The 21286-nt window shown below is 41.7% G+C and overlaps 1 protein-coding gene across 3 annotated transcripts in view; it reads right to left on the reverse strand.

Annotated features, from left to right (window-relative positions):
- Positions 1-21286, reverse strand: part of KIAA0586 (KIAA0586 ortholog) — a 253660-nt gene that overhangs the window by 42609 nt on the left and 189765 nt on the right. For all 3 annotated transcript variants that reach the window (XM_089661119.1, XM_089661118.1, XM_089661120.1), the window contains exon 31: positions 3305-3379. In XM_089661119.1, coding sequence (XP_089517245.1) covers positions 3305-3379 — 75 coding nt within the window. The remainder of the gene's footprint in view (positions 1-3304; positions 3380-21286) is intronic.

Genomic DNA, 21286 nt, shown 5'->3' on the forward strand with positions numbered 1-21286 from the left:
CAGACTCTTGTAAAACTGTCATCTCAGTCTTGCCACACCTCTTATCGGGGGGGGTTCCAAGAAAAGCCACAAAAGTTCGACAAAAAGATTTTTAATATGGATGCTTAAATGGCTTGTTTCAATGCTGAAAGGCAATCTATTGTGATTTAATGTTTAATGTTTTGTTATAGCAGCATTTAAATTTTTTTTTTCGAAATTTTCACATTTAACCACTTGCTGTCCACCTGCTGTTTATAAACGGCAGGACGGTGGCACTCCAGAGGTGGGTTGCCGTTCATAAACGGCACCCGCCATTTCTAGCTGTGCGCACTCCCTGGGAGCGCGCAGCACCGCGATCCGCTGCCCGCTGTGTCCTCCGGACACAGTGAAACACCGATCGTCGGACAGGACCTCTGTACGAGGTCCCAATCATGTGATCACTGATTGGCCAATCAGTGATCACATGCAAAGTAGTAAGTAAGGTGTCACTTGTGACATCATTGCTTACTACGTGTGAAATCTGTGAATGATCACAGAGATCACATGGTACAAGGCTATTCACAACAGCCTTGTACCATGTGACAAGCTGTGACCAATCACAGCTCACTCAGTACTTCTCAATGGCTGCAAGAATGCAGACAGACAGGAAGGGAAATGATTGCTTTTACATCCTATATGGGTGTAAAAGCAATCACTGTAAAAAAAAAAAAAAAAAAAAAAAAATCTTCATCACCCCCCACAAGTAGTACAGTGTCACCATGGTGACACTGTACTGCTAGGGTGACAGTATGTAAAAAAAAAAAAAAAAAAAAAAAATATAAAAAAATAAAATAAAAATGTAAAAAAGGTTTAAAAATTATCATTTTTGGTTATAAACTAATTTGGCTTATTTTTTTTTTTTTTACTAAAAAGATAACAGAATACATTTTGGCCAAGATTTATGATGAAAGATTATTTATTTGCAAAATGTTATAAGAAAAACTTTTTTTCAAAATTTTTGGACTTTTTCATTTACATAGCAAAAAAAATAAAAATCCCAACAGTGAATAAATACCACTAAAATAAAGCTTTATCTGTCTCAAAAAAATGGTAAAAAATTCATATGGGTACAGTATTGCATGACCGCACAATTGTCATTCAAAGTGTGACAGCGCTGAAAGCTGAAAATTGCCCTGGACAGGAAGGGGGTAAAAGTGTCCGGACTGGAAGTGGTTAAACATGGTTATGCTAATGCACACAAATAATCTGAAATCATAAACAGAAATCTTTATTTCCCCATTGGGGAGATTTCCCTCCATGTTCTGTAGACACAACATGAAGAGGAAATCACTCCTTAGGCCTTATGCACTTGGGCCTCTTGTGTTTAAAGTTTTATACTTCCCATATCCGTTTCTCTTCCATCACGTTTATATGCATTTAGCTATAGAAACCCAGGTTAAACGGCCCTGGAAAACACGAAATTCTTGTTTGTCATTGAGCTGCATCTAGGTGTATTCAGTCTAGTTACATTTACACAAAGTGTGACTTTAAACAAAGCAAACCTTTACATGCTTCATATGTTTGGAAATGAGCTCTGAATAATTATAAAGGATGATAGAGCCAACAGCTTGTGCATAGCTTTACAAAATGGAGGGAGACAGTACAGTTACATTACAATTCAATAAAATAAGAATCAGAGGTCCCTGTTAACCTCCCTAGCGGTCTGATTATGTCCACATTTCAGTGCTGAAAGCGGTACTTTTTTGCATGGAAATATGTTTTTTTTTTATTGTAGGCCTGTAATTTTTAGGAATAACTCACTGAAATCTGTCTGAACAAGAGTCTAGTAAACATCCCGGGTAGGATAAAACTTGAAACACAAAATCATAAATTATAATATAATAAATAATCATAAAAAATAATAATATAATAATAATAAATTTAATTCAATACTATAATCAAACCAAAAACACTGAAATTTTAAATATAGCGCCAGTACGCACATCGCTGAGCTAAGTTGCACAATCGTTTTCAGTGTCTGATGACAAAGTGGTTCTGATTTACTATCGCTGTTCTCTAGCTGGTCTAAAACCGATTTTGACATAAAGGGACACTTTTTTGATGCCATGGACTTTTCTAAGTTTCCAGGCAGAAAGAACAGTAAAAATGCAGGCAGGGCACAGGACAAAGCACTCGGGACAAAATGTATGTGAAATGCTTTAATACAGTAATGTTTTACTATCAGATTTTAGTGTATTACTGAATGTCAGTTTTTAAAATGTTCAAATTTCCTGCCGGTTCCAGCCCCCGTACATCCCGACGCTCGCAGGGACCGGAACACAGAAGACGGATGCCGGCATCGGCCAGAGGAGATGGCCGGGGACGCTGCAGGGGACACATCACAGGAGAGCAGAACAAGGTAAGTGCTGCAGGGATTCCCTGAGCAATGCTGCAGTGTATTCCCGCGTGTAGCTCGGGGTTACCGCTTTTGGTACTGAAACTTTACCCCGAGCTACACTCGGGAATACCGCCAGGGAGGTTAATTAGACCTGGACACCTATATTTTGACATCCGAGTGTATGGTCCTTAAGCCAGCCATCGACAGTGCAATTTTCTTGTTCGATTCTCCCATCAACACTGACTGCTCCCAGGGAGCCACTGTGTTCTCCCGGTGGGGGGTGGTTTGTTGTAGTGCCATCCCCGCTAGGAGAATATTTTGATTACCGCTAACAGCTATAATAATTGTATGTAAAATCCAACAGGCTGGCTGTACCCAAGTTGATCTATCGATCAACGAGTACATTCAGCTTGCCCATACATGGTTCAAATCTTGGACAGTTCAGCAGGGACCAAGATTCCAAACATCTATGACCAGCTTTAGATGGTTATCATTGCAACAAGTGCACCCCATTCAAAGATTTCCCCTCTATCGCTCCTCTATTGCCAGGGCAAATGACAAGAGTGTATTTCACCAACTTTTAAACTGCATCCAATTTGCATGACATGTGAAATAACATTGGTTTCTATTGTGCCTGTTTGCATACAGTATATGCAGTGCAACCGGAGTGTGGATTCAGTGCGAAGTGAAAGAACCACATCAGTTTTCTGAGCAGTGCTGTCCGGCTCCAGTGCAAATTTAGGCTTATTGACTTCTATGGGAACGCTTCTGAATCGCGCATGTCATTACTTGTGAACAGAATAAAATCTTGACCTGATCCTGATCAAACCTGACCTGAACTGCTGAACAACTACTGTCAATTAGTTGTGAAAACAGAGCTTCAATTTGCACTGCACATGAGTGAATCCACACGAAGTACAAGTAAATGATATAAATATAAAGCAATACCTGAAAATGTGGAGGACATGTAAACACTGGGTTCAACGCAAGTTCTGTCTGCATCCTCCTGTGTTCCTTCTGTGACTGTTAAACAGAAAGAAATTTTTTTTTTAAAAAACTGATAGATAATATTAAAATCAATTATTATTCACATGCACACAGATAGTTTTAGCTCTGGTTCACAGTGAAGCGAATTGTCTTTGGATTTGACCATTCAAATCGATTGACAAATTGCATGCAATGATCAGCAACGGAACTGTTCTAATCGGTGCGACTCCAACGAAAAGTAATTCCTGCACTACTTTTCCCGACTTGGGGTGCGTCTTGCATAGACATCTATGCATAAAAATGCACAGATGTCTATCAAGTCACAATGCCATCCGACTTTGAAATCGTGCAACTTCAAGTGAAGTTGCACAATTTCAAAGTCGGATCCAGTGTGAACCACGGCTTAGGCTTTATTATGTTCTAGCATAAAAGCCTGGTGTTGTTTCCTCCCCGGGGGGTTGCAGGTGGCGCATACAGCTGGCCACAGAAGTGAATGGCTTTACCTGGGTACATGCAACACTTTCGTGCATCAGCAGAAACATGCGCACGAGCATGACATAATCTGCCAATTCTGCCACATCCAGCCATTCACTTCTGTGGCCAGCTGTATGTGCCCCCCAGGCTCCCCACCTGGAGAAAAGCCCCACAATTTTACAATAGAACATTTTTAAGTACCAAACTGCCTGTGTGCTTGAGTCCTTCAAGGTTAAATGTTCTAAACAGAGTGATTTAAAGTGAGCCCCTTTTCCATTTTAATTGGGCTATAAGATATAAGAACAGAAACCCATTGGTGTCTGCACATGTAGCATGGAATCATAGTAAACAGGAATTCTTTGGGGTGGAAGTTTTTTCGCCTGCCTCCAACATGCTCTTCTGCATCTGTGCCTCTCCCTCAACATTCCCATAGTGCCCCACTCTTGCTCCTATTTTTTTACAGGTCTGCTTAAAATGCAAACTCCACCTGTCTGTCAAAGATTGAAATCATAATACAGGGCCATTGAATACCTCTAAAAAAAATCTTAGCCTATTTTTTAACTAATGCTATCGAAACCCAGATATACTGAAACAGTATAATGCAACTGAAAAATCACCATTCTACCTGTTTGAGCAGGCATCATCTTATACCGAACGAGCATTGCAATGATGAGTAAAGATATTGCAGCTGTTTACGATGGGGTTTGGGAGAATTAACCATTCTTTGTCATGAGAAAACCTTGAATAAAACATTATAAAGAGAAACTGAGCTTTGTGCCCAATAAAGGCCAGACGGGGCAAAGGACTAACAGTAAAGGAAGAGCAAACCCATATGCTCCTGTGCTTCGGGATGGACTCAGTACAGATTAGGACCACATCACGAATGTTCTGGAATAAGCACACCTTGCTGCACTCAAAAGACCGGGGGAGTCCAAATGTACTGAATAAAAAAACAAACAGGGGGCGCACCGGCCTAGTGCATTACCTTAAAAAATGCATTTAATAAAAGATAACAGAAGGTATTTACCGTATTTTCCGGCGTATAAGACGACTGGGCGATTAAGACGACCCCCTACTTTTCCTGTTAAAATATAGTGTTTGGGCTATACTCGCCGTATAAGACTACCCCTCTTTCAATGCACACCAAATAAAAATTAAAAAACATCAGATTTGATTTCAATATGGTATGGTATTCCAATGATGGGGTGCTATTCCTCCCACTGACACCAATGATGGGGAACTATTCCTCCCACTGACACCAATGATGGGGCACTATTCCTCGCTCTGACACCAATGATGGGACACTATTCCTCCCACTGACACCAATAATGGTGCCCCATCATTAGTGTCAGTGTGTGAGGAATAGTGTCCTATCATTAGTGTCAGTGGGAGGAATAGTACTCCATCATTGGTGTCAGTGGGAGAAATAGTGCCCCATCATTGGTGTCAGTGGGAAGAATCGTGCCCCATCATTGGTGTCAGTGGGAGGAAAAGTGTCCCATCATTGGTGTCAGTGTGAGGAATAGTGCCCCATCATTGGTGTCAGAGCGAGGAATCGTGCCCCATCATTGGTGTCAGAGCGACAAATCATGCCCCATCATTGGTGTCAGTGGGAGGAATAGCACTCCATCATTGGTGTCAGTGGGAGGAATAGCGCCCCATCATTGGTATCAGTGGCAGGAATAGTGCCCCATCATTGGTATCAGTGGCAGGAATAGTGCCCCATCATTGGTGTCAGTGGGAGGAATAGTGCCCCATCATTGGTATCAGTGGGAGGAATCGTGGCCCATCATTGGTGTCAGTTGGAGGAATAGTGCCCCATCATTAGTATCAGTGGGAGGAATAGTGTCCCAACATTGGTGTCAGTGGGAGGAATAGTGTCCCAACATTGGTATCAGTGGGAGGAATAGTGTCCCAACATTGCTGTCAGTGGGAGGAATAGTACCCCATCATTGGTGTCAGTGGGGGAAGGAATAGTGTTCCATCATTGGTGTCAGTGGGGGGTGGAATAGTGCCCCATCGTTGGTGTCAGTGGGGGGGGGGGAAGAATAGTGCCCCATCGTTGTTGTCAGTGGGGGAGAGGAATAGTGCCCCATCGTTGGTGTCAGTGGGGGGGGGAGGAAAAGTGTCCCATCGTTGGTGTCAGCGGGAGGAATAATGCCCCATCATTAATATCAGTGACACCAATGATGGGGCACTATTCCTCCCACTGACACCAATTACACTTGCTGACCCCTGTTCCAGTATGGTGCTGCTGCAGCCAGCATATGTGGTTGCAGCAGCACCTCTACACGGCACACTTACCGGCCGCTCCTTCACTCGATTTTCGCGGGGCCTCTCGGCTCCGCCTCCTTGCCGGTGATTGGCCACCTGTGTGCCTTTCCTGAGCTACAGTTATGGCGGCCAATCACCGGTGAGGAGGCGGAGCCGAGCAGCCGCGCGAACATCCAGTGGCCGAACTTAATGAAGGAGCAGCTGCGCTTCCTGGACTGGATCGTTGTGGGACTGGGACCAGAGCCAGGTAAGAAACAGCAGCCCCTGCCCACCCCTGTACTTAGTGTCCCTTCCGTTGGAATGGGGGGGGCGGCGGCGGCACCGCGCCACCCCCTAAAAAGTGCCGTCCTGACACCAAGTGTCAGTATGCCATATACCGGCGTATAAGACGACCCCCGACTTTTGAGAAGATTTTCAAGGGGTAAAAAGTCGTCTTATACGCCGGAAAATACGGTACTCACAAAATGACAATACAGTCAAAGACACATCATAAAGGAAAAGCTCTGTCCGATCCACACTACCTGTCTGTCCGCATTGGGAACTATGGACTCCCAACTTTTAACGCGTTTCAAGGACTTGCCTCTTCCTCAGAGCCCAGAGGAAGAGTCAAGTCCTCGAAAATACATTTTTTAAGGTACTGCACTAGGCCGGTGCACCTTCTGTTTGTTTTCTTTATTTGGGGCAAAGAACTAGTCAATAGTATTGCCTGTAGTCTCTCTGCAGCTGATCTTTCCCCAGTTACTAACTGTGTATCTGTGTGGAAGTAGCCATTTTTGGTAAAGGTGAGGCTTTGTTTCCTCATGTCAAGGCTTCCAACAAGGAGAACAGTTAGCAGCACAGTAGTGACAATGATATATCTCACCCTAAATCTCTATTTTTATAGTGTTTGGTTTTTCACAATTTTAAGTGTATTGTATAAAATATAGAAATTTAAAGATTAACCACTAAAGGGAGTGATGTTTGACTCCACTTAAAATTATCCTCACTCCTTCAAGATGAACTGGAAGCTGTTCCTAATAAAAAGCAGGTGGAGGGCCAAAGACAATCAACAGTATTGCTGGTGCTCTCCCAGCAGGTGATCTTTCCCCAATATTCATTTAGCATGCTTTGTTCTGTACCGTGTCTCTTTGTGGAGGTGGCCACCTTGGTAGAGGCACGCAGCTTTGTTTCCTAATGTCAGAGCCTCCAGCAAGGAGAACAGCGATCAGCATAGTAGTGACATTACTAGATCTCATACCTACTTTCATGGGAATAGCAGTCAAAGGTAGCAAAGCTTTAGATCTCACACTGCAAATATAGAGGTAAAGGTCTGTGGACACAGGAGTGCCCAGTCACCCCCTAACATACCAGGAAGTGCACTGCATTTTTTCAGGGGGAATTTGACAAAAAAAATGTTTCACAATAATGCTAAGGAGCAAAATACATTTTTAAATGTCCCCCATAACATAACAAATCTTTACTTCATCAGAATCAGGCTCTAAGTTCTGTAATAATGGATCAGTGATTCGGAACTCCAAATGATCAGTTGTTGTCCACAGCTGCTGAGGGTATAACCACCTGGAGAGATGGGTGAAAGTCATAGCAAAAGCACTTGGGACTTACTGCACTTGGCTTAATATCACTCACATGAGATTAGCCCACATATAAAACAATTTGGTTGCATGAAATAAATATAGATCCGCTTGAGAAATGTAAAAAAAAAAAAATTTTTTTTTTTTTTATAAAATCCACAAGGCCAGAAAATTGGCTCTAAGTACATATAGAAACAATCCACTTGCTGGTCACAGGAAAACTAGTAAACAATCCACTTGTTGATCATACGTACGCCATATATCATTGCTCGAAATAGCATGTGCATGGATCCTTGAACTTGCATATCCCACTGTGTGGCGGCAATGCTGGAAAGACATCTTGTAAGCTGAATAAATGTAAATAGCCCTGTAGTATTCCTGTGCAGTGAGGAGCGGTGGGAAGTGATCCTCTCTCCGGGTCAGGACCATGCACATCAGAGCTGACATGGCAGAAGTGATGTCAGCAGGTTGTGGGAGGATACCAGGAGGGGCCACTGAGAATAGAAGGCTGTGGAGCTCAGACTGCAACCATGCATTGGGGAGATGTTGCCATGACAACTGCGTTCTCTCCAGTCAAGATCTAGAATTATGTAATTTAATGCAACCAAATCATTTTCCATGTAGGACAATCTCATGTGAGAGGTATTAAGCCAAGTGTATTAAGACTCAAGCACTTTTGGATATGTTTTGGCTATGTAAAAATGAAAACCACATCTCCCGGTTTTACCATCGAGATCAATACCTACTTATGCCAGGTTGCTAGATGTAATCCTTGACTCTGACCTCTCCTTCGTGCCCACATCTAATCACTGACGAAATCTTTTCGCCTTACCCTCCCATAACATGCACAAAAATTACCCTTTCTTAACCCACAACACCACAAAGCTACTACTTGCTTCCCTCTTTTCACCTCGACTATTGTAACTCTGTTCTGGAAGGGATACTTTACATAGGTCATTCTCCCTTTCAGTCCATCATAAATGCTGCTGCTGGACTCATTCACCTTACTAATCGATCATTGTCCACCACCCTTCTCTGTCATTTCCTCCACTAGTTTACACTCGCCCAACGAATCCAATTGTAAACACCAACAACCACATACAAAGCCATCCACAACTCTGAACCCACCCCCACTGCATCATCAACCTCATATCAAAGTACCACCCAAACCATCCTGTTTGTTATTCCAAAGGCCACTGCTCTCTAGCTCTCGTCACCTCCTCCCATGCCTACATTCAGGAATTCTTCACAGCCTCTCCCTTCCTCTGGAACTCCTTACCCCAATCTGTCCAGCAATTTCATAATCTGCCTGCCTTTAGGTGATCCCTGAAAATGGATCTCTTCAGGCAGGTTTTTCTGTCTTCACCTAAAAATTGTACTTCTACCTTCTCTAACTAATCCCTCACGGTTATAAATTTTTGTACTACTTGTCCTTTCCTCTTAGATTGTAAGCTTTCCTGAGCAGAGCCCTCCTAACCCTCTTGTATTGTACCAGTACGTCTTCCTTTATTTTGTAAAAGCACAAATGGTTGGTGCTATATAAATCTAGTATAATAATTAACAGCACATATGCTATAAAGAACTATTTTTAATGTCTTCCTTAACAGTGGTTTTATTTATCATCATACCCATAGTCTATGAGGAAGAGCATACATTATAAGGGGAGGGTTTAAGGACACGATAAAGGATGGGAACCAGTGGGGAGTAGTGTTATCCTGGTGACAAAGGAAGAGGTAAAGACAAAAAAATTCTGGTGTGTACTAAAAATAGGCCGCTACTTAATGTGACAGATAATGCGCTGCCAGCATCTTCCTCCCACAGCGCCCATTTCAAATCTGGCAAACACCTCTGTTTTATTTACTCTGATATGAGGATTGAAGTCTCCCACTAGGAAATCATTCCAACATTGTGAGATACCCACAAAAGACTGCAAAGAGCTGAATTTATCTGCTTTATTACAGACACTGACAGTAGGGGAGATTAGCACCTCTTGCAGAAGTTAGGTCTGCTCTGTATTATACAGAGAATGTGGCCATCTAACAGACACAAAGATGGCGCACTGAGCACTGATGTTGCTGCATTGTGTATGCGATGGTTAGAATCTTCAGCACACGGGGAACTGTAAAGTAGCAACAGATGGTTCATTTAGGTGGATCCCTATCTAATAAAAATACGTTTTATATTACTTAGATGAAGCCAGCCATACACATCACAATCATTATACAATCTCCTTAATGTGCGGGTTTAGCTGAAATATCTAATCAATTTCTATCTAATCAAACCCCTGTAATGCAAAACGGTTTTGGGTATTGCACAATACAGGTATGACCCAAATTTACCTCCAAACCGAAATCCAGTGTTTCTCAACTAGGGTGACATCTGTTTTCCCGGGAGTGCAGCAAACCATTTGCTTTCAAACCACGTCATGAGGTGCCATGATGCAGACGGGTCTGCCACCAGCTCCATACCAACTAATGACACTCTAGGACCAGGATGCACAATGTCATTCTTTGCTATGATGATAGTGGCCGACAACACCATGCCAACGCATGACTCTGATCTAGCCACCGGCATTTGGAAGTCTGCCTCCTCCAGACCTCTTCCACCTCCTCTGCTTTGCCATGCTGCTTGCAAAAGGTAGGGTTCTGATGTGAAGAGGGGGCTATATGATGGAAAGGCTCATGTATAGGGGGAACTCTGATGTGATGGGAGCTTTCATGTATAAAAGAGGACCTCTGATGTGAAGGAAGGAGCTTCTACACCGTGTTCCAAATTATTATGCAAATGATATTTTTCTCATTTACCTACATAATTGATGTAAATAACAGTCAGCATAATTCTCATGTTATCAACTATTAAGAGTACAATTCACATTTTATTGAACAAACCTCCTAATGATATCAGTATTTTTTTTAAATATAAAAAACTTACAATGCACTGTTCCAAATTATTATGCACAGTAAGTTTCAAAACACTTTATAGGTTGTAAAGAACTGAAAATTCTCATTTGTTGTGTTTGCAGCATATTTACTGAAATCAAAAGCTATTTCAATCAAACTTCTAACAACATTTTAACTTTTTAAACATTTTAACAGGTCACGTTACATTGTAACATAGGACCCCTTATTTGATAGCAGCTTCACAAGTCTTGCATCCATTGAACTTGTGAGCTTTTGGACATTTTCTGCTGAATTTGTTTGCAAGATGTCAGAATAGCCTCCCAGAGCTGCTGTTTGGATGTAAACTGCCTCCCACCCTCATAGATCTTTTGCTTGAGGATGCTCCAAAGGTTCTCAATAGGATTGAGGTCAGGGGAGGATGGAGGCCACACCATGACTTTCTCTTCTTTTATCCCCATAGCAGCCATTGATGCAGAGGTATTCTTTGCAGCATGAGATGGTGCATTGTCATGCATGAAGATGATTTTATTACGGAAAGCATAGTTCTTCCTTCTGTACCAGGGAAGAAAGTGGTCAGTCATCAACTCCACATACTTTGCAGAGGTCATATTTACACCTTCAGGGACCCTAAAGGGGCCGACCAGCTCTGTTCCCATGATTCCGGCCCAAAACATGACTCCACCACCGCCTTGCTGACGTCGCAGCCTTGTTGGAACAGGGTGGCCGTCCACCAACCATGCACTACTCCATCCATCTGGACCATCCAGGGTTGCACGGCACTCATCAGTGAACAGGACTGTTTGATAATTAGTCTTCATGTATTTTTCTACCCAATGCAGTCGTTTCTGCTTGTGAGCATTGGTTAGTGGTGGCCGAATAGAAGGTTTATGCACAGTTGCAAGACTCTGGAGGACTCTACACCTTGATGTCAGTGGGACTCCAGAGGCACCAGCAGCTTCAAATATCTGTTTTCTGCTATGTAATGGTATCTTAGCAGCTGCTCTCTTGATCCAATGCATGGATCTGGCAGAAATCTTCCTCAATGTGCCTTTATCTGCACGAACCCGTCTGTGCTCTGAATCAGCCACAAATCTCCTAATAGTGCGATGATCACGCTTAGGTTTTCGTGAAATATCGAATGTTTTCATACCTCGTCCAAGGCATTGAACTATTTCACTCTTTTCGACAGCAGAGAGATCCTTTTTCTTCCCCATATTGCTTGAAAATGGTGCTCTGCTTAATAACGTGGAACACCCTCCTTTACTAGTTTGTCCTTAAATTGGGCTCACCGGCCAATCTAATTATAAAAGGTGTCTGAGATTGTTTTCAGTGATCAAAAGAGCCCTGACACACAATGCCATCCATGAGTTAAACTGAAAAACAAAATATTTAATCTTTGTGACACTTAAATAGAATCTGTATAATAATTTGGAACAGGGTGTACTGTGAAGTCTTGCCCCCTGCCCTATAGCAGTACTGCTACAGGGAAGCAGAGCTGCGCAAAATTTTATATATATATATATATATATATATATATATATATATAATTATATATATATTTATTTCAGGTACTTATATAGCGCCGTCAATATATTTTATATATATATATATATATATATATACATATATATACACACACACACACACACGTGATTTGCTTTTCTGGGTAGAGGGTGCGCACGCTGCCCTACCTGCACCGCCATTGGCGGCTACAAATGTCAATCACCGGGTCCTGGCCAATCTCTCTCCTGCCAGCAATAACATGCTGCTGTGTATTTCTCTGCTCTGATAATCCCACCAAATATAACCCAATGTACCATCCAAGTACATTGGGTTATATTTGGTGAGATTATCCAGTCCTACGACCCTTCTAAGCAACGCTTTTAAAATTTATTGCCAATGAGCCCATTTCCCTTTCCTCTTCTTTACTTTTTCCCCACCTTTCTTTCCTCTTCCTTCAGTACTCATCTTTCTCTTCTCTTCTTACACAAGTGTTACTACTTCCGATCTCTATGAATTACTCGCATAAACCTAGATTGTAAGCTCCAAGGATCAGGCCCTCCTATCCCTCTTGTATTGAACTGTATCATTGCTGTATTGTCTCCCGTTATATTGTAAAGAACTGAGCAAACTGTTGGCGCTATATAAATACTGTATAAGAAAAAAAAATAAACCTACGACCCAATCTAGAGTGTTACATCTACATTGCGGAGTTTAGCTCCTGTAGAGCCATTTCAACCCATTCACTCTTGGAACTAAATCTTTAGTAACATTCCACTTATTCCGGTGAGGCTTCTTATGTGTTCGACATTACTATGGCAAAACTTGTTATCTCAGAATTTAAATGTATTTGCATATTTTTTGCATCAGTTTACCTTAGGGCTGAAACAACTAATTGACATAATCAATTATAATCGATTGTGAAAACAGTTGTTAACTATTTCCATTATCGATTAGTTGGTCAGCCGATTAGTTGGCCTGCATACAGAATGCATTATTTGTTTACATATCAGAAAATACAGTGCAGCACACATACAGCTCAGTACACCATCCATACCTGTCAGTAAGTGCCTGACAACTTGTGAATGTGTGAGGAGCAATGCCTCATGGGGCATGTAGTCCTGGGCAGAAAGAAGTGATTTAAAGTGATGCTAAGGCTACGTTCACACTTGACTTTGACTATTTATAACTCCTGCCAAACACCCCCATAGCGTTTGACAGGTGTTAGACAGGCTTTTGGGAAGCATTTTTAAGGCATTAAAAAACCGCACCACAAATGCCTATAAGGAAGTTTAATGGTATTAACACTCCACAAATGCCTTGCAAATGCCTGCCAGGCATTTGAGAAGCGTCACCATAGACTTGAATGGGAGGCTTCAACTCCTCCTGACTGGACATGAGGCGTCAGTTTTGTCGCAATGCTAACGCTTCAGTGTGAACAGCACTGTGTGCTGCCATGTGCAGAATTTTCATAAGCGTTTAAAACGCTTCCCAAACGCCTGTCTGAAGCCTGCTGACAAAGCTAGTGTGAACGTAGCCTAAAAGGCAGATTTTTTTTTTTTACCTTGCTATGGGGTCAATCTATACTATACTTTGCAGCTTGCTATGGGCTCTGGACCCCAGAAGAGGAGGATCAGGGCTGCCCTGTGCAAAACTATTGTACAGAGCAGGTAAGTGTGACATGTTTGTTAAAAAAAAAAAAAAAAAAACAGTTTACAATCACTTTAAGGGCTCTGTGCAGGGAAGATAAGCATATGAACCCAGAGAAGCTGGAGGTTGATAGACTGGAGATATATAAGGCATTGCCATTAAATGTAAAGAAAAAGTTTATGTACGTGTATTGTGCATTATAGTTAAAATTATTATATCCATGCAAAAAATGTTTAAGCATGCTGCTGGTACTAAATGTCTTAGTGACAGCAGACACAAGTGGCTTGTATCAAGCTACCTGCCTATGACAAGGCAGTCTGTCATGCATAATATATTACAATCCTGTCTGAAAATCTACAAAACTGGGTCTTTTTACATTTTTTTTTCTTTGAATAAAAATTTTGATCTGTGAGTCAGATGGACCAAATCCAACCTTTAATAGTATATGCATCTCTTCTGTTATTCTCAGAGTGGATTAGATATTTTTTCCCATAACCATATAGCTGATTATTTATATTTACCACTGCATATAGATACTGAAGAATAAATTGTCTTTTTTAAAACATTATATATTAACTAAATTATACACCACACTTTTTTGAGGTGTTTATCGTATTAATCAAAGCAGTCGTCCAACTAATTGATTATAAAAATAATTTACCTCATTGTTACTGTGAGATACCCATTGTCCTTCTACTGGTGCCTCTTTTTCTTGACTTTTGTAACCTTGTCTAAAAACCTTAAAAATATATTGTTAAAAAATATCCTTGCAGTGTGGAGTTTAGCTTTGAGTGTCTGTAAACCTTAACAATGACCTTCTAAGTGCTCCCTTTTGGTCTGCCAAATATACCATCAACTGTGTTTTGTTATATCTGTTTAAGCACTGCAATACTGGGCACTTTCACCCCCTTCCTGCCCAGGACAATTTCCAGCTTTCAGTGATGTCGCACTTTGAATGACAATTGCGCAGTCATGCAACGCTGTACCCATATGAAACTTTTAACATTTTTTTAGATAGATTGAGCTTTTTTGGTGGTATTTAATCACCACCGGGTTTTTTATTTTTTGAGTTAAACAAAAAAAAGACCCAAAATGTTTTTTAAAAAAAAGCTTTTTTCTTAGTTTTTGTTATAAAAGTTAGACATTCTTTTTTCTTCACTGATGTGCATTGATAGGTTGCACTGATGAGGCTCCACTGGTGTGCACTGATGCACTCTGATGAGGAGGCACTGATGGGCTTTGATAGGTTGCACTGATGGGGCTCCACTGGTGTGCACTGATGCACTCTGATGAGAAGGCACTGATGAGGCTGCACTGATTGGAGCTGATAGTTTGCACTGATAGTCAGTGTCCTGATTATCAGCGTAAACAATGTACTGACAGCCTTGCCAGTTATTGGCTCAGCGTGTGAGGAAAGACCCAGTGTGTGAGAAAAGGACTGCCGCTAGCCACAGCAAATCCATTTACATGTGATCAGCTGTGACTGGACACAGCTGATCAAATGGTAAAGGGAAGCTGTGATTGGCCCTTTACTGCGATCAGCTGTGTCCAAAGGACACAGAAGTCACAGAGCACGTCTGATGCGCGCCCAAGGGGGGGGGGGGTCACAGGAAACAGGTTTCTGGGAAGACCACGCTGTAGCAGTCCTTTAGCTATAGTGCGGTCGGGAAGTGGTTAATAAGTGAAAGAAAAATATCTGTTGATCCCGCCAGAAAACTTGTGAGCTGATAACTTCCTGTGCTTTCTGCCTGCACACAAGGAAGGGTTATGGAGATGAGAAGAGGTCTATGTTTCTAATCTGTCAGAAATGAAGTAGGCAGGGCTAACAACAGAAATTCAGAGCTGTGTTGTCATGTTAGGCCCCATGTGCACATGAACTCCCCTAGACGTTTAGCTCTCCTGGCAGCAGAAAAATGCTAAATGCGGCAAAAATGAGCTTAGGCGTTTATTCGTTTGATTGGCCAGAGTATTTTCCATTGACATGATTGCCCAAAAGCTAAAAGCAGCTAGCGTTTTTTTGGGTAAAACGTTCCTCTCCTGAACGCGATTCTTCTGCGTTCAAGAGAGGAACGTTTAACTGCCCCTAAACTCTGCTGCTCTCAAACTCTGGTAAAAGGCTATGTGTACACGGACACATAGGCTTTTACTGAGTTGAGTTCAGGGGCTTTGGGAAAAAAAAAAAAAAAAAAGGAAAAAGCTCCTAAAGTCACGTTTAGGATCAGCAGTGTATATGAGGCCTTCGAGAGGAAGGTAGGAGCACACTACTTATGGTCCATCAACAGTTATTTTTCTGTATATGCAGCATGTTTAAATGGATAAATCACAGAGAACTGCAAATGCATTGCAGACCTGCACTAAATGTGTTTTATTTTCCCATGACATACAATGTAACCTAACTCTTTTAATCTATAGCTTAACTTAAACTAACCGTTAACCCAGGAGTAGGAAACTATGACAATTCAGCTGTGGTGAAACTGCAAATCCCATCATGCCTCTGCCTCTAGGAGTCATTACTGTGGCTGTCAAAGTCTTGCAATGCCTCATGGGAATTGTAGGTCCACAACAGCTGGAATACTGAGGTTGTCTACCCCTGCAGTAACCTAAAAATATCCCTAAACCCAACTGCAAATTCTAATATCATAATGATGAAGCAAGATTATCATGACCAAACAAATACTATAATGCCAATATTAATGCCCATATCACAATGAAGTGTTACAGAGTCAAGGTTTAGAACAAGCATGTAATTGCACAACACAAACACTGCGCCCCCATTTTGACAGGAAGGAAAAAAAAAATGGAAAGCCCATATTTTTCAGCTGTCTATCTGACACTGCTGGAGCTTTAATGATGTGCACAGAGATTACACCACTCACACCTAATGTCCTCATTATGTAGTTTATGCTCCTATAAATGTCCCACGTCCTCATTATAGCTTCACCTTTATTAGTGTGCTGTGTAGGTCAGCCACAGGACAATAGCATTTGTCAAGTGACTCACTGCTGGGCCTGTTCCCATGTATTATGTGTCATAACCCTTAATGGCTGCAACAGACTGATAATCCTGCCTCTCTATGTGATATTTCATAAAAGAAGAATTATATACTGAACCAGTGACTACATAGACTAATCGGTGACCAAATTTAAGACCCATTCACGGCCCTGTGCTATTATGGGCACATAGAAGTATTGTAGTGCTCCCTTGTGGCAGGATGTGAAGACAATAGTCTTAGGCCTATAGTCTAATTTTTAGTGATGGCGGGATTGAGATCCTAGTAACCATCCACGATTGTTAGGTTCCTCACTCATCTCAGTCATCAGGCAATGTAGGATAACACCTACATTCACCTTTTTTGAGAGTTCTTTCTGTAAACAGTAGTTCTTGGCCTACTCCGCAGGGAGTGGTGCCAGACATCTAAGAACCAAGAGACTTGGGGGGCACGGGTTGCTATTTGCACCCAGGGAGACTTTTCTACCTCCACCAAGCATCCCAAGTCTCCTCCACTAGAATACCACTCATTCCCGACCAGAAAGGGTTTTAATATCTTTACATCCCCAGCTATAGGCCATCTTGCATAAGGGGCATAGGGGAAAAAAAACAGTTTTAATTTTTCTAAGGTTTTTTTAAGACAACAATACATGAAAGTTCAAAGTTATATTTTGCAAATCCAAAGATATGGTCACAGCACAAAAGCACTTTTATAAAATTTTCAGAAACATCAATATTCTGAATAGGAGGGTCAGTTTGAAATAATTCTCTCCTCCAAGTGTTCTCAAAATATCTTGGCTCAAGACAGCGCATTTAAATTACCCTCCTGTTTGTATATGACCACTGTTTTGTTGTTCCAGTTTGTGCCTAACGCGTCTCTGATGTGCATTCGGGACTGTAGGGAATAGTGTACCCTACTCCACATTTGGTGTACTTGCCCTAAAGTATTCTGTTTCTAGTCTCAGGTATATGCCATGATCAGAATGGATTTGGCTGGGCGAATAACCTGTAGGAAGCTTTATTATTTAAACCTATAGCAGTTTTGTCCAAACACCAGCGGAGATAGGTGGGCTTGGTTTTCCTGGCAGCCCTACAAACACTGGTTAAGGCCTGGTGTCAACAGTTCCTCCACTTAGCTGAGGTTAGGCATCAACAGTTTCTGAAAGTGTGGGAACCATGGATTGTACATGATTTGCACCTGGACTGATCCTTGCTTTAAACCTGAGGATGCTGATATAACTCTTGTGGTGGCTATGTGGGGACCCCCCCCCCAATCCCTCCTTCCATTTCTACATCCCCCCTCCCCATTTACTGTGGTTTTGTTTTGGACCCTTATGGGCTGTTTGTCCGCCAGTTCATTCGGAGGGCAGATACCGGCTCCTCCTTAAGGTTGTTGGTGGCCGGTCGCCCCAGTCAACCATAAGATGCAGACTACATGCATGAGTTCAGATGCTCTTCTGGACAGCTGTATACTTGAAGCTTAGTTGTACGGCCTTTTTGGGCCATTATTGCACCAACAGACGTTTTGTGTTGCACTGCTTTCGTTATCATTGGCCCACATTGTTTTCTTATTACTCCTTCATGTATTACCTTTTGTATTGATATCTTGTGCTGTATGTTATTTTTTAAAATCTCAATGCATATATTGTAAAATAAATACTTCTGGGGCAGCACAGTGGCTAAATGGTTAGCACTTTGGCCTGGCAGTACTAGGGTCGCTGGTTAGAATCCCAGCCACAGCACCACCTGCCTGGAGTTTGCATGTTCTCCCTGTGCCTGCGTGGGTTTCCTCCGGGTACTCCAGTTTCTTCACACACTCCAAAGACATGCTGGTAGGTTAACTGGATCCTGTCTAAATTGGCCCTAGTATGTGTATGTATGAATGTGAGTTAGGGACCTTAGATTGTACACCCCTTGAGGGTTAGGGACTGATATGAATGTACTATATATATATATGACGGCGCTATAGAAGTACCTGAAATAAATAAATACTTCTATAATCATTGTGAGTTCCCTTAAAAGTTCTTCTGTTAATCAGGAGTACTTTAATGTTAAACTACAACAAGCAGAAATAACAATATGGCCTCTTTGCAAACATGGACGTCCTATCCCTTTTTTTCTAGACGGTGCATAGCAAGCATATAAACCACTGAAATATAAAGTTGTTAAAGTCTGATCCAAGGGGATGAAGTCTGGTTGGTTACTCTGATTCTTGTATTGTGAAAGATACTTGGATTAATAAATCGACCCCAATATGCATGTCTAAAGGTAGCCTGACAAACATAGAAATTCGTAAGAAAATTCTTGTTTTCAGAACGTTTGTTCGATAATCTAAGAGTTAAAAGGGATGAGTTGACAATCCCTTTTGACCGGGGTAAGAAGAAAAATCAAAGGGCGAGGATGGAAAATTTTTGTTGAAACTATTAGGAACAATCAAAGAAATCCTCTGCATATGCACTTGTCAAAAGGTAATCCTGCACACCAAAATCTTTGTGCAAAAATCAAGACAATGACATGGTACTCGAATGAAAGATAGTTTGAAATTAGTCCATGAAGCCACCAATAAATCATCTGACAAGCGATTTTTATACTTTTGCTTGCGTTCTACAGGTGGAAGGCCAACATAACTTTTAATATTGCAACAGTAGTGGGCACTGAGGTTCTTCCAACAAATTCTTCAGCCTAAGCCTGTATAAAATTCAATATCATAATACAATATAGCAAGTAATTTTTCATTTAACCTTGGTGAAAGGCAAGGCCTGTGACACAGAATGTATTAACCGTCATGGCCATGAATGCACAGAGGTGTGACAGTCCTCATGCTAACCGGTATGTGTATATTATTTGTTATAAATGGACGAGGCAGTTCAAGTTCTAAGTTAGTATTTCTCGGGTAATAGTTTCAAGCTGTACAACACAGCTGTATGGACCCAGACACACATGCTATCGCAGTAATGCTTTGATAGCAGGGGGCCCTTGAGTGTCAGGATATAGAAAAGGCAGCAGTTGCTGGCTGTGAAAACAGTCTGATGCAAACCAGATGGGGGACTGACTTGATGGGCAACACAAAGGAAAACAATTGGCTCATTCACCAAAGTCAGACCACTACCCTAGAGAATAACCAGAAGACAATAAGACAGGCACGACTGATGCAAACAAGCAACAGCCATGTGGCAAAGCTGCAAAATAGATGGATTTCTCCTCACACCAGGGCTATAAATGATCTCTCCTTGATTGCTGCTCATTACAGAGTTTTATTTCAGGTATTGCAGTGGATGTGTGTACACAGCCAGAGTCGAGTCAGGTAATCAGGAAAAGACTTGAGTTTCCTTGCTTGTCAAACATATTTATGGAATCAATAAATTACACCAAAACTATATATGCCGACTGGACATAACTGTGCTGGGAGTTCTACTGGCACCACCTTTCCAAATAAAAGATGCAGACGTTTAACATGAAGTTAAAGCATACCTTCCATGGAAAACCAAAGGTCTGCTTTTCAGGTAGCTCTCTGCTTCCAAACATCAATGGCTTTAAAAAGCCATTGATCAAGAAACGGTTTACTGGACGTTGGTTTCCTAAAGTACGTGTATCATAGTGTATCACTCGTATCACGTAACATCGACATTTGCCATTTCTTTCTCTATGAAATACTGTTATCACCTTATTTTAACCTTTTTGTATCTCTGTGCTACTAGTCTTTTTTGGCCTTTTTCAGTCACTTTCTGCCTACATGTAGTCACCCCAGCATGCATGCAATTACTCTGGACTGGCTTAGTGACCATGACTAAGGTCAACCATACTTGTGCAATGTGTGTCTGCACAGCTGCAGGGCATGTGATGTAGTGTGACAATAAAGGAGGACTACCTGAAGACAGTTGTCACTCCAAAAGAGGGATCCTGTCAAACTTATTTTTCCTCCTTACAAGTAAATGTAAATGCAGAAGCTGCTTAGAAGGAAGTCAACTGTAAGTCAGCAACTCACAATGATTATAACAGCATTTCAAACTGATCTCCTTTTCAAGCTGAATGCCTGTGACAGCAAGCTGCATTTGCCCATCTACACAAGCCCCAAGAATGATATTGTGAAGACAAAAAGCTAGCCTCTATTCACTAAGCTATAATGATTACTTGCTTCCAACAATACCAGCCAATCAGGGTTGGTACACTGCCACAGCTATATGTAGTCTAATTATCACCCAGGCACCAGCATCTAAAGCTGGTCCATAGATGGATAGAAATTTGGCCAGTTCAGCAGGGACCTGTCGAATTCCGGTCAATGTGTGACTGCTGAAAAGTTGGAAAACTTCTCACAATCAATGGCTTCAGCCGCTGACTGTTGCATTCTGACAGGATAGGGAGCAGATGTCAGAATACGGGGTACTGGTGTGAGAGGTGGGGTGTTAGAATTTCTCCATCCACCTTGTTTGTGTGGATGGAGGAATCCTTTTTTTTCTTTTTTGTTAAGCCCTCTGGCTGAATGAAAAAAAAAAAGAAAAGATAATTCTAGTAGATGAGATACATGTGGCCAATAACAGGACAGCACAGTGGCTAAATAGTTAGTACTTCCGCCTGGCAGTACTAGG

The sequence above is a fragment of the Staurois parvus genome, unplaced genomic scaffold (genome assembly GCF_062004578.1).
Source record: "Staurois parvus isolate SC_StPar_1 unplaced genomic scaffold, SC_StPar_1.0 ptg001316l, whole genome shotgun sequence".
NCBI classification, from domain to species: Eukaryota; Metazoa; Chordata; class Amphibia; order Anura; family Ranidae; genus Staurois; species Staurois parvus.